The sequence below is a fragment of the Halyomorpha halys genome, unplaced genomic scaffold (assembly GCF_000696795.3).
Source record: "Halyomorpha halys isolate HHAL.00 unplaced genomic scaffold, Hhal_1.1 Scaffold1506.1, whole genome shotgun sequence".
Classification (NCBI taxonomy): domain Eukaryota; kingdom Metazoa; phylum Arthropoda; class Insecta; order Hemiptera; family Pentatomidae; genus Halyomorpha; species Halyomorpha halys.
The window spans coordinates 27,158-48,153 of NW_027106948.1; the positions used below are offsets into that span (position 1 = coordinate 27,158).

Here is a 20,996-nt window from a genome sequence, read left to right on the forward strand (position 1 = left end):
TCCTTCCCAAGATTTTCAAGTGTATATGAAACATACTACATATTTACCTGTTGTATTATTTTGTACAGTTGTAAATTACAATAAATAAATAATAAAAAAAAAAAAAAAAAAAAAAGATTAAAGTCATTTATTTCAACAGGCCTAAATTAAGTGAAAAGTGGTAGAAAAGTTGTGTGAAAGTTTGCCTACTGAGTGTCTTGTTGATCTTCTAACTTGTGAGAAACAGAGTCAAGATGAGCTAATTAACAACTCTCATTACTTTATTATTATTTTTGTCATCTATTACTTTCTTACTTTTTAAAAATATCCGACACAATACTAACACAAACTATATAAATTATAACTTGTGTAAGTAACCTAACACAACAAACAAAATTATAGACTCTGACTTTGACTTTGGTCAAAACAGCCCTGACGAAGGCCAGCAACGTGGGGCGAAACGTTGGCTCAAATAAAAATAGTACATGATATTACTATTTGAGCTTAATTTGACCGCACCCAGATCCATATTCCATTCATCGATACACACGGTCAATCAGCAACCTTCCAATATGAAACAAAATTATAAACTCAGCTGGTCTGTTGCGTGACGTCATTACAAATCTCTAGAAACGCATTTTCTGACTTCATTTCTTCACAAAACCTTGAATGTTTCAGGTCTGGGATTGAAAAGTTTATAACAAACCGGGAACATTTACAGAAAAGGGGAGTAACTATTTTGAATAAAAATGTTTTGATTTGATAAAGTTGTTTTAATAAATAACCTTACCAATGAGAACTTAGGTTTCATATTAAAGAACCCAATAATTTTATAATGTATTTGCTTCTACATCTAGAATAGGATGGTGTAATTCACATACAATAAAGAAATAAAATTCAAGCGTTTATATTATAAAATTTATAATAATATATTTCATTTATTATAAAATAAATTACCTTCCAGCAGAGGAATGTGTGATTGGGAAAGGTCCATGCCTGCTCATACTGGGTCATCTCTCAATTTTCATAATCTGCAAAATAGAGCACTCATTAATAATTTTTATTTTTTTGTATTAATTAAAATTTACAAAAATATAGATCTAGTCAATTTGATGTTAGATTTTAATAATATGATACAGGCGTGTAGGGAAACAACTCGTTGAATGTACTCTAATAACATTTCTACATAAGGTCTCAAGGTCATTTTCAGGCGCCTTGGAAGATTGTCACGAATGGAGGAGGAAGCAAGGTTTGAAACCAGTGGGTTAGGCTGGTCAAAGAGTTAATAATGGAAGGAATATCTAGTTCGAGATAGATCGGTTACATATGGAACATTAAGGTTTTTATATATGATTTTATTCGTGACAAAGTAAGTAGCACTAAGGATTTTGGACTGTAAGGAATGGATACGAGAGGAATTCGAAGGATTAGTGGAGCCCCAAAGCTCCAATCCGTATGTCCCAATAGGCCTTATAATTATCATGTAGATCAGTCTTTTGTAATGAATTGGAAGTTTAGACCATTTGTCTAGTAAATGTTGTAATAGTCGGAATCCATAAGCAGTTTTCAGTCTTGTGTGGGGATTCCAAGATAGTCGTTTGTCCAGATATAGTCTAAGGCAGCGGATCTGTTCGACAGGAATTAGAAGAATATTATTAGAACAGTCGGTATGTTTAAGACGAAGGATAAAGGATAAAGGTGATTTTATGAAATATACTTTAATCCCCCTATTGTGACACTATTCTTGGAGCTTTGTAAAAATAAAATCTGATTATTGTAATAAATACCGTAGAAAAACCATAAGAAAATATTGCATCATCATTGAAAGGCTAATTGCCAAAATCAAAAAATAAAACTGATTAAGTGGATTTTTATATTATTTATTTGATAAATTCTAATTCTAAATAAAAAAGTGACAACAACCATCCACATGCACGTCACAACACCAGAAGCCCTGATGAAGACCTGAAAATGGTCGAGACGTCGGTGAAGAAATTGTTTTTTTTGTTTATTTGTGTATCTTTGTTGACCAAACCCCCCGACTATCTTTTCTACATAAATTATTTTAATATTTTTAGTTTTTCATGTATTGCAAATTCATATTCAAATTGACTGCCTTTGGCTAGAATTCGGATGAATGTGAATCGGATATTGATACTTTAGTTAAAGTATTGTATCGAACTGCGTATCGATACTTTGGTGATATCACAAGCAACTTGGAATCCCGAAGATGTATGCCTGTCTCCAATAACACTTATCAGTTCAGAACTGTAAACAGCGTGAAGTTAGGTTAGGTTCATACATATTACTGGTCTATTTATCTACAGTCATGTTCCAAATTTGAAAAGATAAATTATGAAAGATGTGCATCATTATTCATTGTACGCTTCGATGAAATATTGGAAGAAATAATTGTAGCCCTTTGTGTCATTTTAATCTTAATGCTACAAATACATTTTATACAAACAACTATAAATTAACATTTTGTGAGTTTATTTCGTCGAATATCATAAATACTACCACTCCTACAAAGGTAAACATAATTAACTATTTTGTAGTAAATTTAACTAGCTTTAATTTGAGCGCTGGCAGATATCTGTACGTTAAATGGTTTTTGAAATGAAGTTTTTCATAAATCAAACTTATTGTCTGAACAACTATAAACCAATTTATTTTAGCAAATATCATGAAAACTACTATTCCTACGAAGGTAAAGGTAATAAACTTCTTTATAGTCCATTCAACTAGCTTTAATTTGAGTGATAATAGACATCTGTACGTCACATAGTTCTGAGATATAGAATTCTCAAAATAAATTAACTAGCTACTAATCTTTCAGTAGATTTTTAAGAAATTTTAGTTTTTAAAAATCTATATTTCGAGAAAAATTGGACGTAAATAGCTCTTTTAGGGCTAATATTTCAGCAAATTTACTCTTATTTAAATAATGTCCTCTTAGATTTTCTAGTGTTGTTGGTAGTTTTTAAGATATAGAGATTCGAATGAAAAATTAGTGTTTTTTAAAGGTTTTGAAACAGCCGCCATTTTTTATTCCCCCTACCTATACTTGGCAGACTCATCAATTTTGACTAGTAATTATATCTAGTTTTCATTAAAGTAATAAAAAATCGGGGTGAGATAACTGCCTTTTTTTCTTCTCGGCTTTTGTATTACATACACCAAACTAATACACTAACATAATCTGCCCCTCCAGGGAATTAACTTTTGGATTTAAGAGAAATATATGCATGTTAATCACCAGAAAAGGTCTCACAATTTCAAAAGTTAATTCTCCGGAGGGGCAGATTATGTTAGATATATTCCTTTAGGAGCTAAGTAAACCACTTCGATGCAAGACATTGCTTCAAGTGAACAGTTAAGACTGATGTAGTTAATCCCACTTAAACTTAATAGGCTGCAACAACCCCGGCCAACGAATTGTAGTCATCTTCCTCAAAAAGTCCCGTCGAAACAACTAACAGTTAATTATTCGGTTTCTTCTAGGTTTCCTCTCCCTATGCGAGAGGAATTTATTTAGAAATTGTACATACTTCTTGAAAAACCGTATATTATGTGTACATAAAATGAAGTTAATATTATAACATGTTATTGCTATTATATTACAAAATAAAATCAAATGCTCATAAAACAAAAAATACCCTATAAACTAACTATTTCTACTAAATAAAAAATAATCCTCAAATATAAACTAGGAGATGAAAAAAAATAAAAATACAAAAGTAAATATGTGAGTGCATAACTAAAAAAGAGAATGTAATAAATAAACTTGGTGAATGCATTAGAACAACGAGGTCCCATGTACATAGATATCTCTGTGTCCAATAATCAGAGCTGCCGATTTGCGGGTATTTTTCCGCTTGGTGGGTAATTGTTGGGTAAAATGGTGTTAGGTTATATGTTAAATAATGTTATGTTATATGTTACATAATGTTATGTTATATGTTAAATAATGTTATGTTATATGTTAAATAATGTTATGTTATACGTAGCTGTGCTAGAGCAGTGTCGTATCAGACCTTCCACTAGTTTTTTTTTTTAAGTTAATCATTAGAGACTTTTCCTATTACTAACAAGTTATTATTTTTCCTTAGATATTGGATTTTAGGACATAGGCGTACCTAGGCCATTTGGGTCCAAGACATTTTTCTTTTTGGGGCCCGAAGCAGATACAATGTCTTTTTTAGTTGAGTTACTTTCAAATACCATAACTGCTCATAAGAAGAATAAAAACATTGAATAGAGTTAATTTCAAAATCATAAATAATCCAAAAAAACAACAACAATACTATATATAAATGAAGATGGTCAGGGTTGCGGTCAAAGGAGAAACAAAAATAATTTACAACTATTTATTTTCCAACGTTTCGCCCCACTTTGCAGGGCTTCATCAGGGCTAAAAAGATACAAAATGATACAATGAGAAGAATAAAATACAAAGATAAGATACAATGATAAGAATAAAAATAAGTAACAATTGGCAAGAGAAATGTTTTTTATAAAAATACGTAAAATATACAGTTAAAAAATACAGATGTACATAAAACAAAAACAATACGGGAAAGGAAAAAAAAATATATATAGAGATTAAATAAACGTCATGAAAATAAGTACATAAATACTTATTTATGTATAATTATTATTATTTAATCACTATATATATATTTTTTCCCTTCCCCGTATTGTTTTTGTTTTATGTACATCTGTATTTTTTAACTGTATATTTTACGTATTTTTATAAAAAACATTTCTCTTGCCATTGTTACTTATTTTTATTCTTATCTTTGTATTTTTACTCTTATCATTGTATCATTTTGTATCTTTTTAGCCCTGATGAGGCCCTGCAAAGTGGGGCGAAACGTCGGAAATTAAATAGTTGTAAACTATTTTTGTTTCTCCTTTGACCGCAACCTTGACCATCTTCCTACATATAAGTTTTTACGGTCAACTATATATATAGTCATTACATTCGGTAAGATTTATTGATATGTTACGACAGTTGACTGTCAAGGTGTGTACATATGACAATTGAACGGGACAGTTAACGCTGACATTACTTGTACTATCAATTATCACCCAGTTCGGCAATAATGTCGTGACAGTAAACTGTCATGGCAGTAAATACTGTCATGACTGAAACTATCAAATAGTTACACCATAGTAGTTGCTACAATAACGGACACTGTACAAACTGTTCATTGTCAAAGCGTATAGTCAACGTGACAGTTGCTTGACTAACATTACTTGTACTATCAGAACAATCATAACTGTTACAATCACACAGCTACAGTTAAACGATTCTCCAAGAGCGGGTAAAGTGGTGGGTATTTGTCGTGTAAAACGGGTATTTTCAAGGCGAAGAGTGGGTATTTCTTGGTCGTGTTAATGGGCACAACTGGTGATATCTAAATATATATGAGGAATTGAATACAAATACACGTTGAACTAAAAAGAAAACAACATTTAGCTAGAATAAATAAAATGATACAATTAAAGATAAGGTTGGAGAAAAAAAAAACAGTAAGAACTAAATGTACTTAAATAAAATATTTCTTTATTATTATTTAGTTCTTATTTTAATTAATTAGTTGTTTTTTATCCAACCTTATCTTTAATTGTAACATTTTAATTTTTCTAGGTTGGTGTTTAAGCAAGGCGTCCCCTCACTTCTGAACGGAAATTCATGATGCCATCTAGTGGCAAAGATAAGTGGTACGAGGCCTGGGCAGCCATCTTGGTCCCCAAAACAAAGGGGTCAGAACCAGCAAAAGTAGCCATCTCGACCTGTACAGGGGAAGAAAGAGACAGAACATTTCAAGAAGGTCTCTTCTCATGAACTCATGAGTGAGAAAACTTCACACCCAGGCGGGAGAGGCGGCGGTGGCAGAGGGATGAGAGAAACAAGAGAGAACCCTTTTTCCATCTTAACATTCACACCAGAACCAACCTTCAAGCTCCAAGAATATCTCAACCAAGTAAAGTGTCATACATTCATCAATCACTGTAATGAAATCAAATTGATATCTAACATATATTGTAACCAGTTGGTAAGTATTAAATATTATAATAGAATAAACATAATGGAAATATCATAAATTCATATTGGAACAAGATGGTCGTATGAAGCAGATTGTAGGAAGATAGTCCGGGTGGCGGTCACTAAAGGTACAAAAATAGTAGAAACCATTATTAATTGTTAACCTACGTTTCGCACACTTTACAGGTCTTCGTCTGGGCTTTCTTCATTAAAAGAAGAACGACAACTGAGATTTGGTCCTAATTTGAATCAAGAGTATAAGTATTAATTACTTTCTAACATAAAATAACTCGTTTAATAAATTCTCACTGTCATAATATATCACCACTTGCACGCCCTATGGTCATCGGATATATCACCACTTGCACGCCCTATGGTAATCGGATATATCACCACTTGCACGCCCTATGGTCATCGGATATATCACCACTTGCACGCCCTATGGTAATCGGATATATCACCACTTGCACGCCCTATGGTAATCGGATATATCACCACTTGCACGCCCTATGGTCATCGGATATATCACCACTTGCACGCCCTATGGTAATCGGCCTATTTTAGATTTAGACTCCATTGCGGCTTCTTAACAAAAATTATTTTTATGTTCAAACATTCAAAGTTATAATTATGAGAGATAGTTGACCGTGGATGATAAATGAGGAGAAGATGGTTGGGGGTGCGGTCAATGAAATAATAATAATTTCATTGACCGCACCCCCAACCATGTTCTCCTCATTTAAACATTCAAAGTATTTAAATTTCTAAACCAAAAACTGAAATCACGTATTTCACTTAGAAATGATCAAATAAATGCTATTTATCCACAAACTGCATTATTATTTCAATAAAACCTATATGTATATGTTTACTTATCCTCAAGATCAACAAATATATTATAATAATAATTTATTATTTTAACCGGCAAATAATCCTCGATCGTCTAAGTACAAATATTTGTATATAATTCAGTGGGGTAGTACTTTCACGTACAATTTTTCCTAATAAGCCACTTAATTAACTAATAGACACACTCCAATTTCAAGTTTTCATAAATCTAGTTTCAACAAAAATCTCATCGCCAAGTTTTAACATTTTTCTATTTCAACAAAACAATGGCAGAAATACGTAAACATAACGGATTGATAAATTTTATATTTTTCTTTTAACTATTTATTCAATATTAAATTGTTATAGGACCAATATTTTTTATTATGTCAATAAAAACGTCTAATAATCCTCTATTTCAAAAGAATTATTTATAAATTGTAAATACTTTTTAATTTAGATTTATTTAAGAAATTATGATTTCTTACATACAAAATTTATACATTTTCTTATATCATTAAAATAACAATGTTTCCATAACATTATTAATATTAATCATCATTTTTTAATATTTTTTGTAATATTCAATACGTAATTTTTCAGTTTCCAATGACTCCATTCGGATCTTCGTAATAGCGAACATTTTCTGATTTTGCAGGAAGATTCGGTAGGCAGTACAGTTCAATACAATTTGAATCTGACAGCCCTCATAAGTGAGGCGAAACGTAGGTTAACAATAAATAGTTTTTTCTATTAATTTGGTACCTTTATTGACCGCCACTCGGACCATCTTCCTACAATCATAAATGTAGTTAAACATGTTAGTTGAGTCAATTTCATAATGAAAAGTGTTCAATATATTACCATCACGAGTTTTTAGATTAATTTACGGCAACCCACAGAAATGGTGATATTCCTCTTTCTACAACAATGATGGATCTTCAATATATTTCAGGTAGCATTAAAACTATCGTATTATCGGATGCAAAATTAAGTAAGATAATAATAAAACAGAGAATTATATAGGACGAAATAATGTGTAGAATATACTTTTTAAAAAAATATATATTATATTAAATAAAAGAAAAAGAAAAAATAGGAAATTTAAAAATCAAAATCTACTACAGAGCGCACATAATAACACAATTCCCACTCACGTCTCCAAGTTTTGTGTAAGTCAGTGAGCAAGTGTTCAAGTTATCCCTACTTTTATGATTTTTGCAAAGACCAGAGAAGACGAAAATAATTAACAAAATTTTGTATTTCTTTGTTACTATAATACTTTGTATTTTAGGGTTCATCTAGGTGGGTACGACAAATATAAATTTTGTTCCTGTCAAGAATACAACAGTTAACAAAAGATAACCAACTCATACGATCGTGGAAGAGCGTACATTTTCCTACAACAATTATCTAAAATAAATAAAATGACACAATTAAAAATAAGGTTGAAGAAAAAAACTACTAATAAATTAAAACAAGAACTAAAAGTACATAAATAATAATAAATAACAACAGTAAATAGGTAAGAATTGAATATCATATTTTTTAGCACAATATTAATACTTTGTCAGCTTCTTCACACTGAGCTCTAAGTACAAGCATGAGCAGGGAAGGAAAAAAACTCATTTATCTCACCTCAATTTTTGATTACTTTAATGAAAACTATATATAATTACTAGTCGAAACTGATGAGTCTGCCAAGTATAGCTAGGGGGACTAAAAATGGTGGCGGTTTCAAACAGTTTAAAAAATTCAATTTTTCATTCGGAGCTCTATATCTTTAAAACTATCAACAACACTAGAAACCTAAGGTGACATCATTTTAAGTAGAGTAAATGTGCTAAAATATGAGCCCTAATAGAGCTATTTACGTTCAATAGTTCGCGAGATATTGCTTTTTGAACAGCAACATTTCATAAAAAAATGTACTGAAAAAGCAAAAGTTAGTGTATTCATTTTGAGAAATATAATTTCAGAAACCATAAGACGTACAGATGTTTCTTAGCAATCAAATTAAAGCTAATTTAATGTACTATAAAGTAGTTTCTAATGTTTATCTTCTTATGAGTAGTATCTGTAAGATATTTGACAAAATAAATTCACAAATTATTAATTTGTAGCTGTTCTGACAAAGATTTTAACTTATGAAAAAATATATCTTAGACGTACAAATGGAAGCCAGCACACAAGTTAAAGATAGTTTTTGTCAATTCATTTTGTTGAATACGATAAAAACTACGAAAATAAACGTCATAAACTGCTTTATAGTAAATTAAACTAGCTTTAATTTGAGTGTTGTACATCTGCACGTCGAATTCTCAAAATTCACTAACTACTGAGTTTTCAGTGCATTTTTTATGAAGAGTTGCTTTTTAAAAACCTAAATCTCGAAAACTTAATTTACTCTTTAAATTTAATTTAATTATGTCCTCTTAGATTTTTTAGTGTTGTAGATAATTTAAAATATATAGAGCTAAGATAACTATATTTATTTATTTTTTTGATAGATTTATTTATTGATAGATATTACAATCTGCCACACAGTTGTGGGCAATAGGTAATAGTCATGACTGATCTCATACATACTAAAATAAAAATAAGAAATAAATTTTAAAAAAATCTCTCTTAAAATATATACAAACAAAAGAATAGACAAGATGAACATAATCAAACTATCTGTATGAAAAATAAATAAATAATATAACATAATGATAAAATAATATATACAATATTTACACAGTCGACCTGAGGATCCCTGAGCCCACTCTATCCCCCACGTGTGAGGGGTAGAGCAGAGCTCAAGAGATCCCAGCGCATCCCTCTCGCCGCATCACTGGTAATGAGCCAGGGGAGGCTGAGCAAGTGCGCTAAAGCCGCAAACACTCAACTTGAGTGGAGAATCTGACCATTGCCAGAACTCCAATTACTATATTTATTAGTCGCATAAATTTACCATTAAGCTTGTTATGTTTCTTTAATAGCATTTAAACATTATGATTGTTATGTTTCTTTAATAGCATTTAATCATTATGATTGTTAACCTTTATTTGTTCTTAGCCCTGATGAAGGCCTGAAATTCTGGCCGAAATGTTGGCCTTAATAAATAATTTTTTACTTATTTGTGTTGACTCAGCACCCCTCCCCCCCCTCCCGACCTTCTCCTCATAGCTTACGATTTGGGAGCATCTTAGTGAACATTTTCCTCTCACTCTTATATTTATTATTGGAGGAATGATTTTACGAAGGAAGCAAACATATAAGGATTATTTATGAAATCAGTTAGCCCTTCAATTTGATGGGTCCGTAAAGATAGGTATACTAAAAATAAATTTCAAAAATTAAGAAAAAAAAATTTGAGTGTATCTAGTTCTTTGGATTAAATGATTAATTTACAATGAAAAATGGTTAAAGTTGATATGTTTTTTCTTGGGAGGGGGGGGGCGTAGAGCGGAGTGGCTCAGTGTGTTGGGTTATACTGCGCTACTAACCCCAAGGTCCTGGGTTCGAATCCAGCTGGGACACATAATTATTTATTCTCCTATTGTAGCTGCGACTTAATTGGGGAAAAATCTGGTGTTCGAGCGTCACAAGGTGAAAACTCACCTCCTTGCACAACCGTTGATCTAGTAACAGTACTTCCTTACAAAGTACTCAACCCCTGATACTTCATGGGCTCTACCGGAACAGATTGTTTTTATGTATATATTTTATGTAATTTCAATTTGAAGTTTAAAAACCATTAAATTAACGGGGCCCATTTGCCTAGTGTTGAATAGTTTATACGGATTGGCCCAAGAAATTAACACGATTATTTATGGGGAAATGAAGTTGATATTAGTTTCACGCACCTTCAAAAAATCTTTAAATACGAATTTTCAAAGTAATCGAATATAGAATTTTTGTCTCACTGAGTAGGGCCTTCGATTTGCAATAATTTCAATATGGTTCCACAAATCAAAACGAAGCCAAATAGTGGTTAAAGACCTTATAAACTGCACGCAATGCTACAAACAAGACCCATGTAAGCAAATTGGAATCTTAGATAGAAAATGAAACGTTTGGAAAGATTTTCTTTCTTTGAAACTACTTTTTCTCCGTTATAAAGGAATCAAATCTTTTTTTTTTTTTTTTTTTTTTTTTTTTTTTTTTTTTTTTTTTTTTTTTTTTTTTTTTTTTTTTAATTATTGTAATTTACAACTGTACAAAATAATACAATAGGTAAATATGCAGTATGTTTCATATACACTTGAAAATCTTGGGAAGGAACCACCCATTGGTGGTACTTCAAACATTAATTTAAACTAGAAGGTCTCGTGGCCATCTTCTTTTCATACGCCTCGGAGGATTATCAGGGATTGTTAAGGATGAAAGATTAAGAATTAATGGGTTAGGATGGTTAAGGAGTTTGGAATGAAAAGACGTATATCTGTTTTGTGCCAATTCTGTAACGAATGGGATGTTAAGGTCTTTGTGAATGAGTTTATTTGTGACGTAATAAGGAGCATCAAGGATTTTACGTAGGATTTTGGATTGTAACGATTGGATGCGGGAAGAATTTGATGGTTTGGTGGAGCCCCAGAGCTCAATTCCATATGTCCAAATTGGTCTGATTATTGAAGTGTATACTAATTTTTTGTAGTGAATGGGAAGTTTAGAGCGTTTGTCAAGAAAGTGTTGTAGCAATCGGAATCTACGAGCAGTTTCTTGTCATTTCAGTCTTGTGTGTGGATTCCAAGTAAGTCTCTTGTCGAATCAAATCTAAAATATATTAATAAGGGTTGGAAGAGTGGAATTTCAGCTTTCTAACAATGGTTTGCTCACTGAAAAAGAGTTCTTGTTTGTGTCAAAACATAATTGAAGCAAAAAAAGTCTCTAAAATGACCTTCTGTTTCCCAAGTGTGCCGGTGTACCTCAGAGTATATTACAGAGTCTATACAACTGACATTCCACCCATCCCAATACTGCACTCACTACGTATGTCGATTACACATGTGTGCTACTAGTGGTTAGTGACTCATCTATAGTATCCCAAAATTTCCTATCCCACATCTTGAAGAATGGTGTCAAAACGAGAATCAAAAATTAATTCCAATAAACCCCAATAAATTACCTTTATCCTCCGTCGTAAACTCTACAGTATACTAGTATTCCTGTCCACCAGAATCATCATAGAAGACTGAAAATACTGGGACCAGCTAGTCGGTTCCGACTATTACACTAGGGCCGTTGATGACCTCAGAGTTTTACGCCCTAAAGCCCCAGGTAACAACAACAACATTTACTAGACAAACGATCTAAACTTCCTAATAATCACAAAAGACTCAATTACAAGACCATAAATCAGCCATATTTGATTTCATCACTGATCTTGATAGAAACTGATCAACATAAATAAATGAAAATCTGCACCCCTAAAACCTATGCAGTGTCAGGGGTTCAGAACTCTTCTTGAGGAACGGTTATAAAAGGAGCATATTTGTTCATAACGCTCAACTACCAGATTTTCCCCAATGAAAAGTTCCCACTTCATGAAGCTGGGTGGACCAATGAGGGCTTCTCGAACCCACAGGGTTGACTCACAGCTATATTAATGGAATAAATAATTATCTGCCACAACCAGGTTCGAACCCGGGCCCTTGGAGTTAGTTGCACTGTAATTTACACACTGAGCCACCCCGCTACACACTTAAATAATTATTATTCCTGTTCTTTATTTTGTAATTTTTACACATGCCTTTTCACATGCAGTATATATTTGTGATCCCTTAGACAACAGGATGCACAGGATTAATGTAAATTTGTGAGAGAAGAAGCCTCCCAATGAATACACTCCTGACATAGTGCGGAGCCCCTGCTGTGAGTAGGTTATGTCCTCGTGGAGGTAGGTTCCCAGAAGGGGTACATCTGCCCCCCCGTCTTGTCCTCTTGGAGGATGAACCGACGTAGAAACGAAAATGATAAGACGTTGGAGATGGCCAGAATGCTACTGGCTACTACGAGTGTGTAGTGAGGAAACACTTGAGGCGGTGTGTGTGCACACTGAGACGCTAAATGCGGATCCACATGCTGGCCGCTCGCCACGAATCGGAGGCTTGTACAAATGCTCGGTCAACAAAGTGCGGACTATCCACATGTCAGTGTTATGCAGAGAGGCAAGCATGGCGGACGTACAAGAGGTTTCAGCCATTGCACTGTTATTATATTATTTTTATTACAAATATATACTGCATGTCAAAAGGCATGTGTAAAAATTACAAAATAAAGAACAGGAATAATAATTATTTAAGTGTGTAGCGGGGTGGCTCAGTGTGTAAATTACAGTGCATTTACACACTGAGCCACCCCGCTACACACTTAAATAATCATTATTCCTCTTCTTTATTTTGTAAGTTTTACACATGCCTTTTGACATGCAGTATATATTTGTGATCCTTAGACAACAGGATGCACAGGATTAATGTAAATTTGTGAGAGAAGAAGCCTCCCAATGAATACACTCCTGACATAGTGCATACACCTAATGTAGCAGATCCTTGCTCCAGGGGCGTTTCAGGTGTCAGTCAAGAAAAGTTGTTTACTGTTTTGTTATTATGTGAATCACAAATGGTTTGTCCAGGTGCTTGTTGTAATAATTGGACTGTGACGTAAAAGGGACTGTGGTTCATGTATCAGAGGAATTTTATAAAGGTTTGAAGATTTTCACATACCTGAGTGATGTAAGTCCATATCGGTCTAAGCAGCTTTTTGTATATTTTAAGTTTGTTAGTAAGTGATAATTTATTTTTATGATTAGTAGTCGTCAAAGTAAATAGAGTTGGCGTTGCGGCCAACATATGATTCAATAATCGATTATGTGAACATATGGTTTTTATTATGTTAAAAAACCAAACAAGTACTCTCGGTTGTTAATATTAATACGGCTAATGAACAGATGACATCTTAAGGGGCCTCTACATGTTGGCCAAGCCATGGGTGGCTTGTACGAGTTGGCCTAAGCTCGTTGCCGATCCGTCGAGAGTCGGTTTTTTGGACACAGATCAAAGCAGTTCGTGAGAGCGCTCGTGTAGCATCTACACCATTGTTCTATGTCTAGTTGCAACTGAGAGCTGTTAGGAGGTTAAAGGTGTTTGTTGGTAATTGTTATAATAAGTTTTATATTTAATCTTATTTATTTATATTTAATTTGCTTTCATTTTCTTTTTTGTTGTAATAAAAATAATATAATCCCAGGGAAATTGCTGAAATCACTTCAACGTCCTCCATGCTTGCCTCTCTGAATAACACTGACATGTGGATGGCCCGCTCTTTGTTTACCGAGCATTTGTACAAGCCTCCGATTCGTGGCGAGCGGGCAGCATGTGGATCCGCCTTTAGCGTCTCAGTGTGCACACACCGCCTCAAGTGTCTCCTCACTACGCACTCGTAGCCAGTAGCATTCTGGCCATCTCAATCGTCTTATCATTTTCGCTTCTACGTCGGTTCATCCTCCAAGAGGACAAGACGGGGGGGGGGGGCAGATGTACCCCTTCTGGGAACCTACCTCCACGAGGACATAACCTACTCACAGCAGGGTCTCCGTTAATCGACCACAGTGACATAAAGGCTATTTTCCTCTCTGTTTTCTTTAACCAACTTGTTATTTTTTGTAGTAGCTATAAGTTTAGTTAAGCTCTTTTTTTTTTTCCAGTTTATGTTTTCACATTCTATTATGATCAATTACAAATACAACATTCGGTTGTTCATTTCTTTTATTTTCACTACTATTCACAGTTGGGCTAGCAAAGGTTTCTTTTGAGCTCCCACCCCTCCCCCTACTCGCCGAAACATTCGGAGATTTCATTTTTTTTCAATGTTGCCATATTTGATTTCCAGGTCAGTCCTCTATACATCGTAAGTCCTAAGTATTTGGCCTATATTGGTTTAGGTAACGGGATAACTTAAATAAATAAACTTAAAAATTAATTCATGATTTTTCCAATAAAAAATCAAGATAAGTAATAATAGTAAATGTTTTATTTTTCCTATTATTTACTACTTTTCATGTATAGAACAAATTCATTAATTTAACTAGCGTGTTGTTTATATCCGAATTAAAGTCGTTCGGAAAATAATTTGAAGCCCCCCCATTTACTACTCGGTTAAAGACGGCTCTGCTATTGAGTGACAAGACTTACTTGCGTAAATGGGTTTTTAAATTCCCGCCACTAGAACCTCTTTTAAAGACTAGTACCACCAAAATAAAATTGATACTTCATTCAAGAGAAATTATATATTAAATTCTATATAATGGTCTCCAGAATGGTATATTGATATCATACAAATTTTTAAGTATTAAAATTTTATAGTTGATTTTTCAGGCTTACTAGGTAACGATAATTTACTTTATTTTATTGAATTGTTCATTGGCATTTTAGGAAATTAAAGAGTTGTTAAAAAAAAATTAAACATAAACGTTTAATAAAACTTAAATTTCACCCTAGTTTTCGATTAGTTTAATGAAAACTATGTACTATTAAGAGTCAAAATTAATGACTGTCAACCAAAATGGCATAGAAAAAATAGCAGCTGTTATAAAACATTCGTTTATGAGTTTTTAAAAGTGGAGAAAAAAATACGCGTTATATTATGTTAGAAAAAGGTTCAATTTTAACCAAAACTATAAAGGGGATACAGTAAATATTAAATTAGTTAAGGTCCACGCCCTCTTAAGTTTATTATATTCCAGAAGAAACCTAAACTTTCCCTCATTTTTCATTCAAATCTCCATATCCTCAAAATTACCAATACTAAAAAAAACTCCATAGCACATTATCTGAAGTAAAGTAAATTTGCTAAAATATGAGCCCTAATAGTTCTCAAGATACAATTGATTCCAAATAATAAAAAATTGAATATTTTGTTAGTTAATTTCGGCGAGTGAAACTGCTGCTCTTAGGAAGATAAACCTTATCAACTACTTCATTGTACATTCAACTTTAATTTAGGAGCTAATAGAAATCTCTACGTCATTGCATAGTAGAAGCAGTTTTCAATGATGTTCCCCAAAATAAATTAACAAAATATTGATTTTTCACTATTTGAATAGCAATGTTAGTTTTCGAAAAACTGTATCTGGAGAAGTTAGGAAGATAGATAGTTCTATTAGAGCTCATATTTTAGTCAATTTACTCCACTTAAAATGAAGTTTTATTAAGATTTATCGTTTTGTTGGTAATATTAAAGATGTGAAAATCCGAATGAAATTTTTTTTGTAACATGTTGAAACAGCCGCTATTTTTTAGAATAATAATAATTCCATCAATTTTAACTAGTAATTATACACAGTTTTCATTGAAGTAATCAAAAACTGGGGTGAAATAGTTTTTTTGTTTTGTTTTTCAAGGGCTCTTGGATAAGGATATATAGTTTTTTTTACTAAGACATTCCAATGAAATTTAAGACAATTATTTTTCATCGTAATAAATATATTTCCTATATTTTATTTATTATCTCTTATTTAAGTTTTTTTTTTCATTTGAATTGAATTGAGGGCTAAAGGTTCTGTTGACATATGTTTAATAATAGACATATATCAAAACACTATCGGAACCAACCAAGAAAATTTTAAATACTCAGTCGGTTTTATTTCTATCTAAATAAGAGTCAGTTCGTAAATAAGGGTAAAAAGAAATTTTTTTGTTTTTACAGAATACTTTCTCGACTTATAATTCGTGTACTATAAAGAGAAAATATAACAAAAAATTGGAAAGTTATAACAAACGGAACCGAAGGAATGTTCCAAGGAACTGGATTCAGATTTATCTGGATAGTTTTAATCAATTAAAATATCATTGTCCCCAAAATATAAGATTTTTAATCAGTCTATAACGATTGTAACAATTTTCCACAATCCTATTATATTCGTTTACAATCAGACTTTTTCAAACATCGAGTATTAAATTAACTAAACATATCTTCTGTTCATATCAATCACATCAGGCATAATGCATAATTGTTATTTTAAAGTAACTTTAATGGTAAATTAACAGTTTCATAAAATAAGTGTACAAATAATTATTACAAAATTAGGAGACATTTATTTGATAGAAAAAAAAAAGTGTAATTTAAAACTTTAAATTTGGTTCTCTATGGTTGACAAATAATAACACAAAAGTACAGTGATAAAAAGCAGTTTTATCATCATTAAATACTCGTAATATACAGATAGACTTTTTTTAATTGTAACCTCGATATATTATAATAAAACTTAACCAAATTTGGTAGGAAGGAGTTATCAGTCTGAAATCCCTGGTATTTTATCAACACTCGAGGACCTAGTTCAAAACCCTGGTCCAGAGACTGTTGGTTTAGATCTACTCACGTACAATATATGTAAAAGTGAGCCTTACCTTATACTCCAGCAGATAGGATGAAGGAAATCCATGATGATGGTACAGATGATGTTAAAGCACTATCACATGACAGTTTGTACACTAACGAGACACTGCACGAACAAATTCACACACCAACACCCACAACTCCACTGCGATGAGTGTTAATCTCTGGCTTAAGGAATGTTGCCCTTGGAACGACTACATGGAACCTTATCTGATGTAACCGTTTGGAACGGATTTCCAATAGCAGTTCCAACTCTAAACGTTATGCCTAAAGTTGTGATTTGTAGAGCATACTAAAATTCTCTGTAAGAGAAGAACAGTGCCCGGTTTAATAATAAAGTACAAACTAATGCTATTAATCTTGTAGTTTACACTAGGTACAATTTCACTGACTTACTCAATTTTGCCAGATAATTTTTTCTTTTAAACTTATGTAATATCACTGATAATCACCCCTATCATGGAAACAAAATGTATTAGTGCTTGTACTATATATATAATGTAGTTGTACTTATGGACTAATACTATTAGCTTTCATTATAAAACAGGCCCAATTTGGGGTGTGATCAGTGAATAATACGAATAAGCAAAAATTTAATTATTAGTGCCATCATTTCGACCTGAATTTGAGGGCTAATAACAAAAAAAACAAGATAACAACCATAAGGAATTACAGAATCATTAGGAAATAAAAAAATAGATAAAAATGGATACATAAATAGTGTTGAAAGGAAATGTATAGTCTAAATATTATAAAAAGAAAAAGGATATATGAGAATAAGTAGTATTGAAATTAAGATAGAGGATAGAAAAAAATATATATATATATATATATGTGAAAATCTAGTTAAGTCCACCATCAGGCCATCTAACTATTTATTAGGAGCAGATGTTTCGCCCCACTTTGTAGGTCTAAATGAGAACATGATACAAACATTGTAACATGCAATAAAATTATGGGAGTTGCTATATAAACAAAAAATTGATATAAACGAGAGGAACCTAGTTCACAAAAAATGATGAGCATATTTGAATAGAATACAAATTAAAAACATGTATAGTAAAGATTGATAGAATTGCAAATATATTATTTGAGTAAAGAATAATAAAATAATTATTAAAGAAGTAATAACAAATATTGAACAATTAAAGGAAAGTGAGATCAGGGAAGAAAATGTGGTGTAATAATAAATCAATGAGATACATAACTGTAGATAGATGGATAGACAAAGGTATGTAGGATAATCAAATAGAAAAAATATGTCCCTCACCTCGGTCCTGAAAGCAGAATGAGAATTTGGACAGAGTGATGGTAAAATTGTTCAATATTTGTTATTACCTCTGCATATTATTAAGTATTATTTTATATTCAAATAATATATTTACGATTCTACCACTCTTTACTATACTTGTTTTTAATTTATAATCTATTCATATATGTTTATAATTTTTTGTGAACCACAATTCCCTTTTTAAATATAGCATCTTTTTGACGGTGTTTTAGCTATACTATTTTTATTGGCTGCAATCTCCTTCTTAATTTCTATATAGCCTACCATTTATACATTAGACAGTTGTTATGGTCCAGTAAAATAATAAAGTGGCAAAACTAAGATTTTTTCTTTACTTTTCTTTGGATTTAGTATTTTATAAGGAATATGGTTGAACATATTGTTGCTTTGCTTTAATGGTGATACATCTGATAAGAAAAAAATTTATATTTTATTTTGAACTGGATATATTTCAAGGATAATAGTCTTGCGCTACTTTATCTACAGACATTCCCAAAGCTGGTAGGGCTGCCACAAAGTGACTCTAGTCTACTCTAAAATCTGCAAAATATGTTAAATTCAAGATTAAAAAAAATATATTGTTTCTTTTTCTAGATCTATCTCTATTAAAACAAAACAATAATAGTAAATAGTTGACTGTGGATTATATGTGAGGAAAAGGTGATTGGGCGTACGGGCAATGAAGAACACAAATAAGTAATACTTATTTACGAGTGCCAATGTTTCGGCCAGTATTTCAGGCCTTCATCAGGGCTAAAAAAAAAAAAAAACAATCATAATGAATAAAAGGAAAGACTGAATAACTAGATACATAAGAAGATATAGATAATAAGTGTATGTAAGTAGTATTGCAATAAGTTTGTCCTGTTATCTTACAAGAATATTGAAACTGAATGGAAATATATTAATACTAAAATCAAGAATGGCAGAAGAAAAAATTAAATAAAGATAAAGATATGAAAATAAACTAAATAAATATATGGACAATATGGAAATTATATTTTTTTTAAATCAAATAAATAGTGTACATATATTTACTTAGTTGATTTTCATATCTTTATCTTTATTTTATTTTTTTCTTCTGCCATTCTTAATTTTAATAATACTATATTCTCATTCGGTTTCAATATGCTTGTTAGATGACACTATAAATTTACTGCAATACTACTTATATACACATATTATCTGTTATTTTCTTATTTGTCTAGTTATTCTGTACTTCTATTTAATCATTATGATTGTTATCTTGTTTTTAGCCCTGATGAAGGCCTGAAATTCTGGCCAAAACATAAAAAAGTATTATTTATTAGTGTTCTTCATTGACATATAATCCACATTCAACTATTTACCGATCATTATAACAAACAACTGTTTTACAGTCCTGTACATTAAAAATTAGTACCTAGAATAGTATTAAAAAAAAAATTAAAACAGTTGCAACTCTTTCATCTAAATACTCTTTTATGTATAAAATTATATTCCAATTTATAAACAATAAATCATTTGGAATAGAAAACCTCTATTAATTAAATACAAGAAAAAATATAAGTGTATATCAATTTTAATCACCATCACCATTCAACAGATTCTTAACTGTCTAGAATTACTCATCACTGTTTTGTTTCAATAGAGATACATCTGGAAAAAGAAACAATATATTTTTTTAATCTTGAATTTAACATATCCTGCATATTTTAGAGTGGATGGGGGTCACTTTGTGATAGCCCTACTAGCTTTCAGACCGTCTGTAGATAATGTAATGTAAGTCTATGATACTATCTTATGTTAAATGATACTATTAGCTATTTGTAATACATGACAAATTTAAAAACATTTCATTAGTTGATGAGAAGAAGCGAAATAATTCTAATGAAAAGGAAAAAAACATTAGTTTTTCCCTTATTCTAAACTTATAAACAGAAAATAAATAAATGCACAAAGTTTTATAAGTCATTCCAAACAAATCATTTTAAATCTAACTGATAAACCCATTTCTGAAGTTACTATTAATATTTTTTTCATGTAAATATAATATTTCACAATGGAACTTATTTGTTTTTCCTAAAGCTTAATAAAGTAACGTTAAAAGATAATCCATTCTAAATATACTTGGGAGCTGTAACCGTTACTGAAGCTAGTATAATAGTGGAACTGGATTTGTTAAGAATTTTATCGGTTCCATAAGACGCCTTCTGAGCGAGGTCAGCTGGTCTAGTCCCCTCCCACCACTGTACACCATTCGTTTCGTGTCTGTAAAATACTATCGATATTAACGTCGAATTTATGAACAGGTTTATTCCAAACTGTCATGGATTCAAACTTTATTTAATAAAATGAGAAATCAAATCTTTATATAATAAACTTTTTTTTTTAATATACCAGTAATAATTTTCTCAATGATAATAAAGCAATTTTCTAAGTTTATTAATCGAAAATTATCGATATTGAACTATATCGATATAC

At 31.5% G+C, this 20,996-nt stretch overlaps 1 protein-coding gene across 1 annotated transcript in view; it reads right to left on the minus strand.

Moving 5' to 3' along the window:
- Positions 1 to 17,495, minus strand: part of LOC136795264 (uncharacterized) — a gene marked incomplete at its 3' end in the record, with an annotated part of 39,094 nt that extends 21,599 nt beyond the window's left edge. Inside the window, 2 exon segments of the mRNA XM_067045231.1 lie at positions 937 to 1,010; positions 17,254 to 17,495. Of these exon segments, the coding sequence (XP_066901332.1) occupies positions 937 to 993 (57 nt within the window).
- Between the last annotated feature and the right edge of the window lie 3,501 nt (positions 17,496 to 20,996).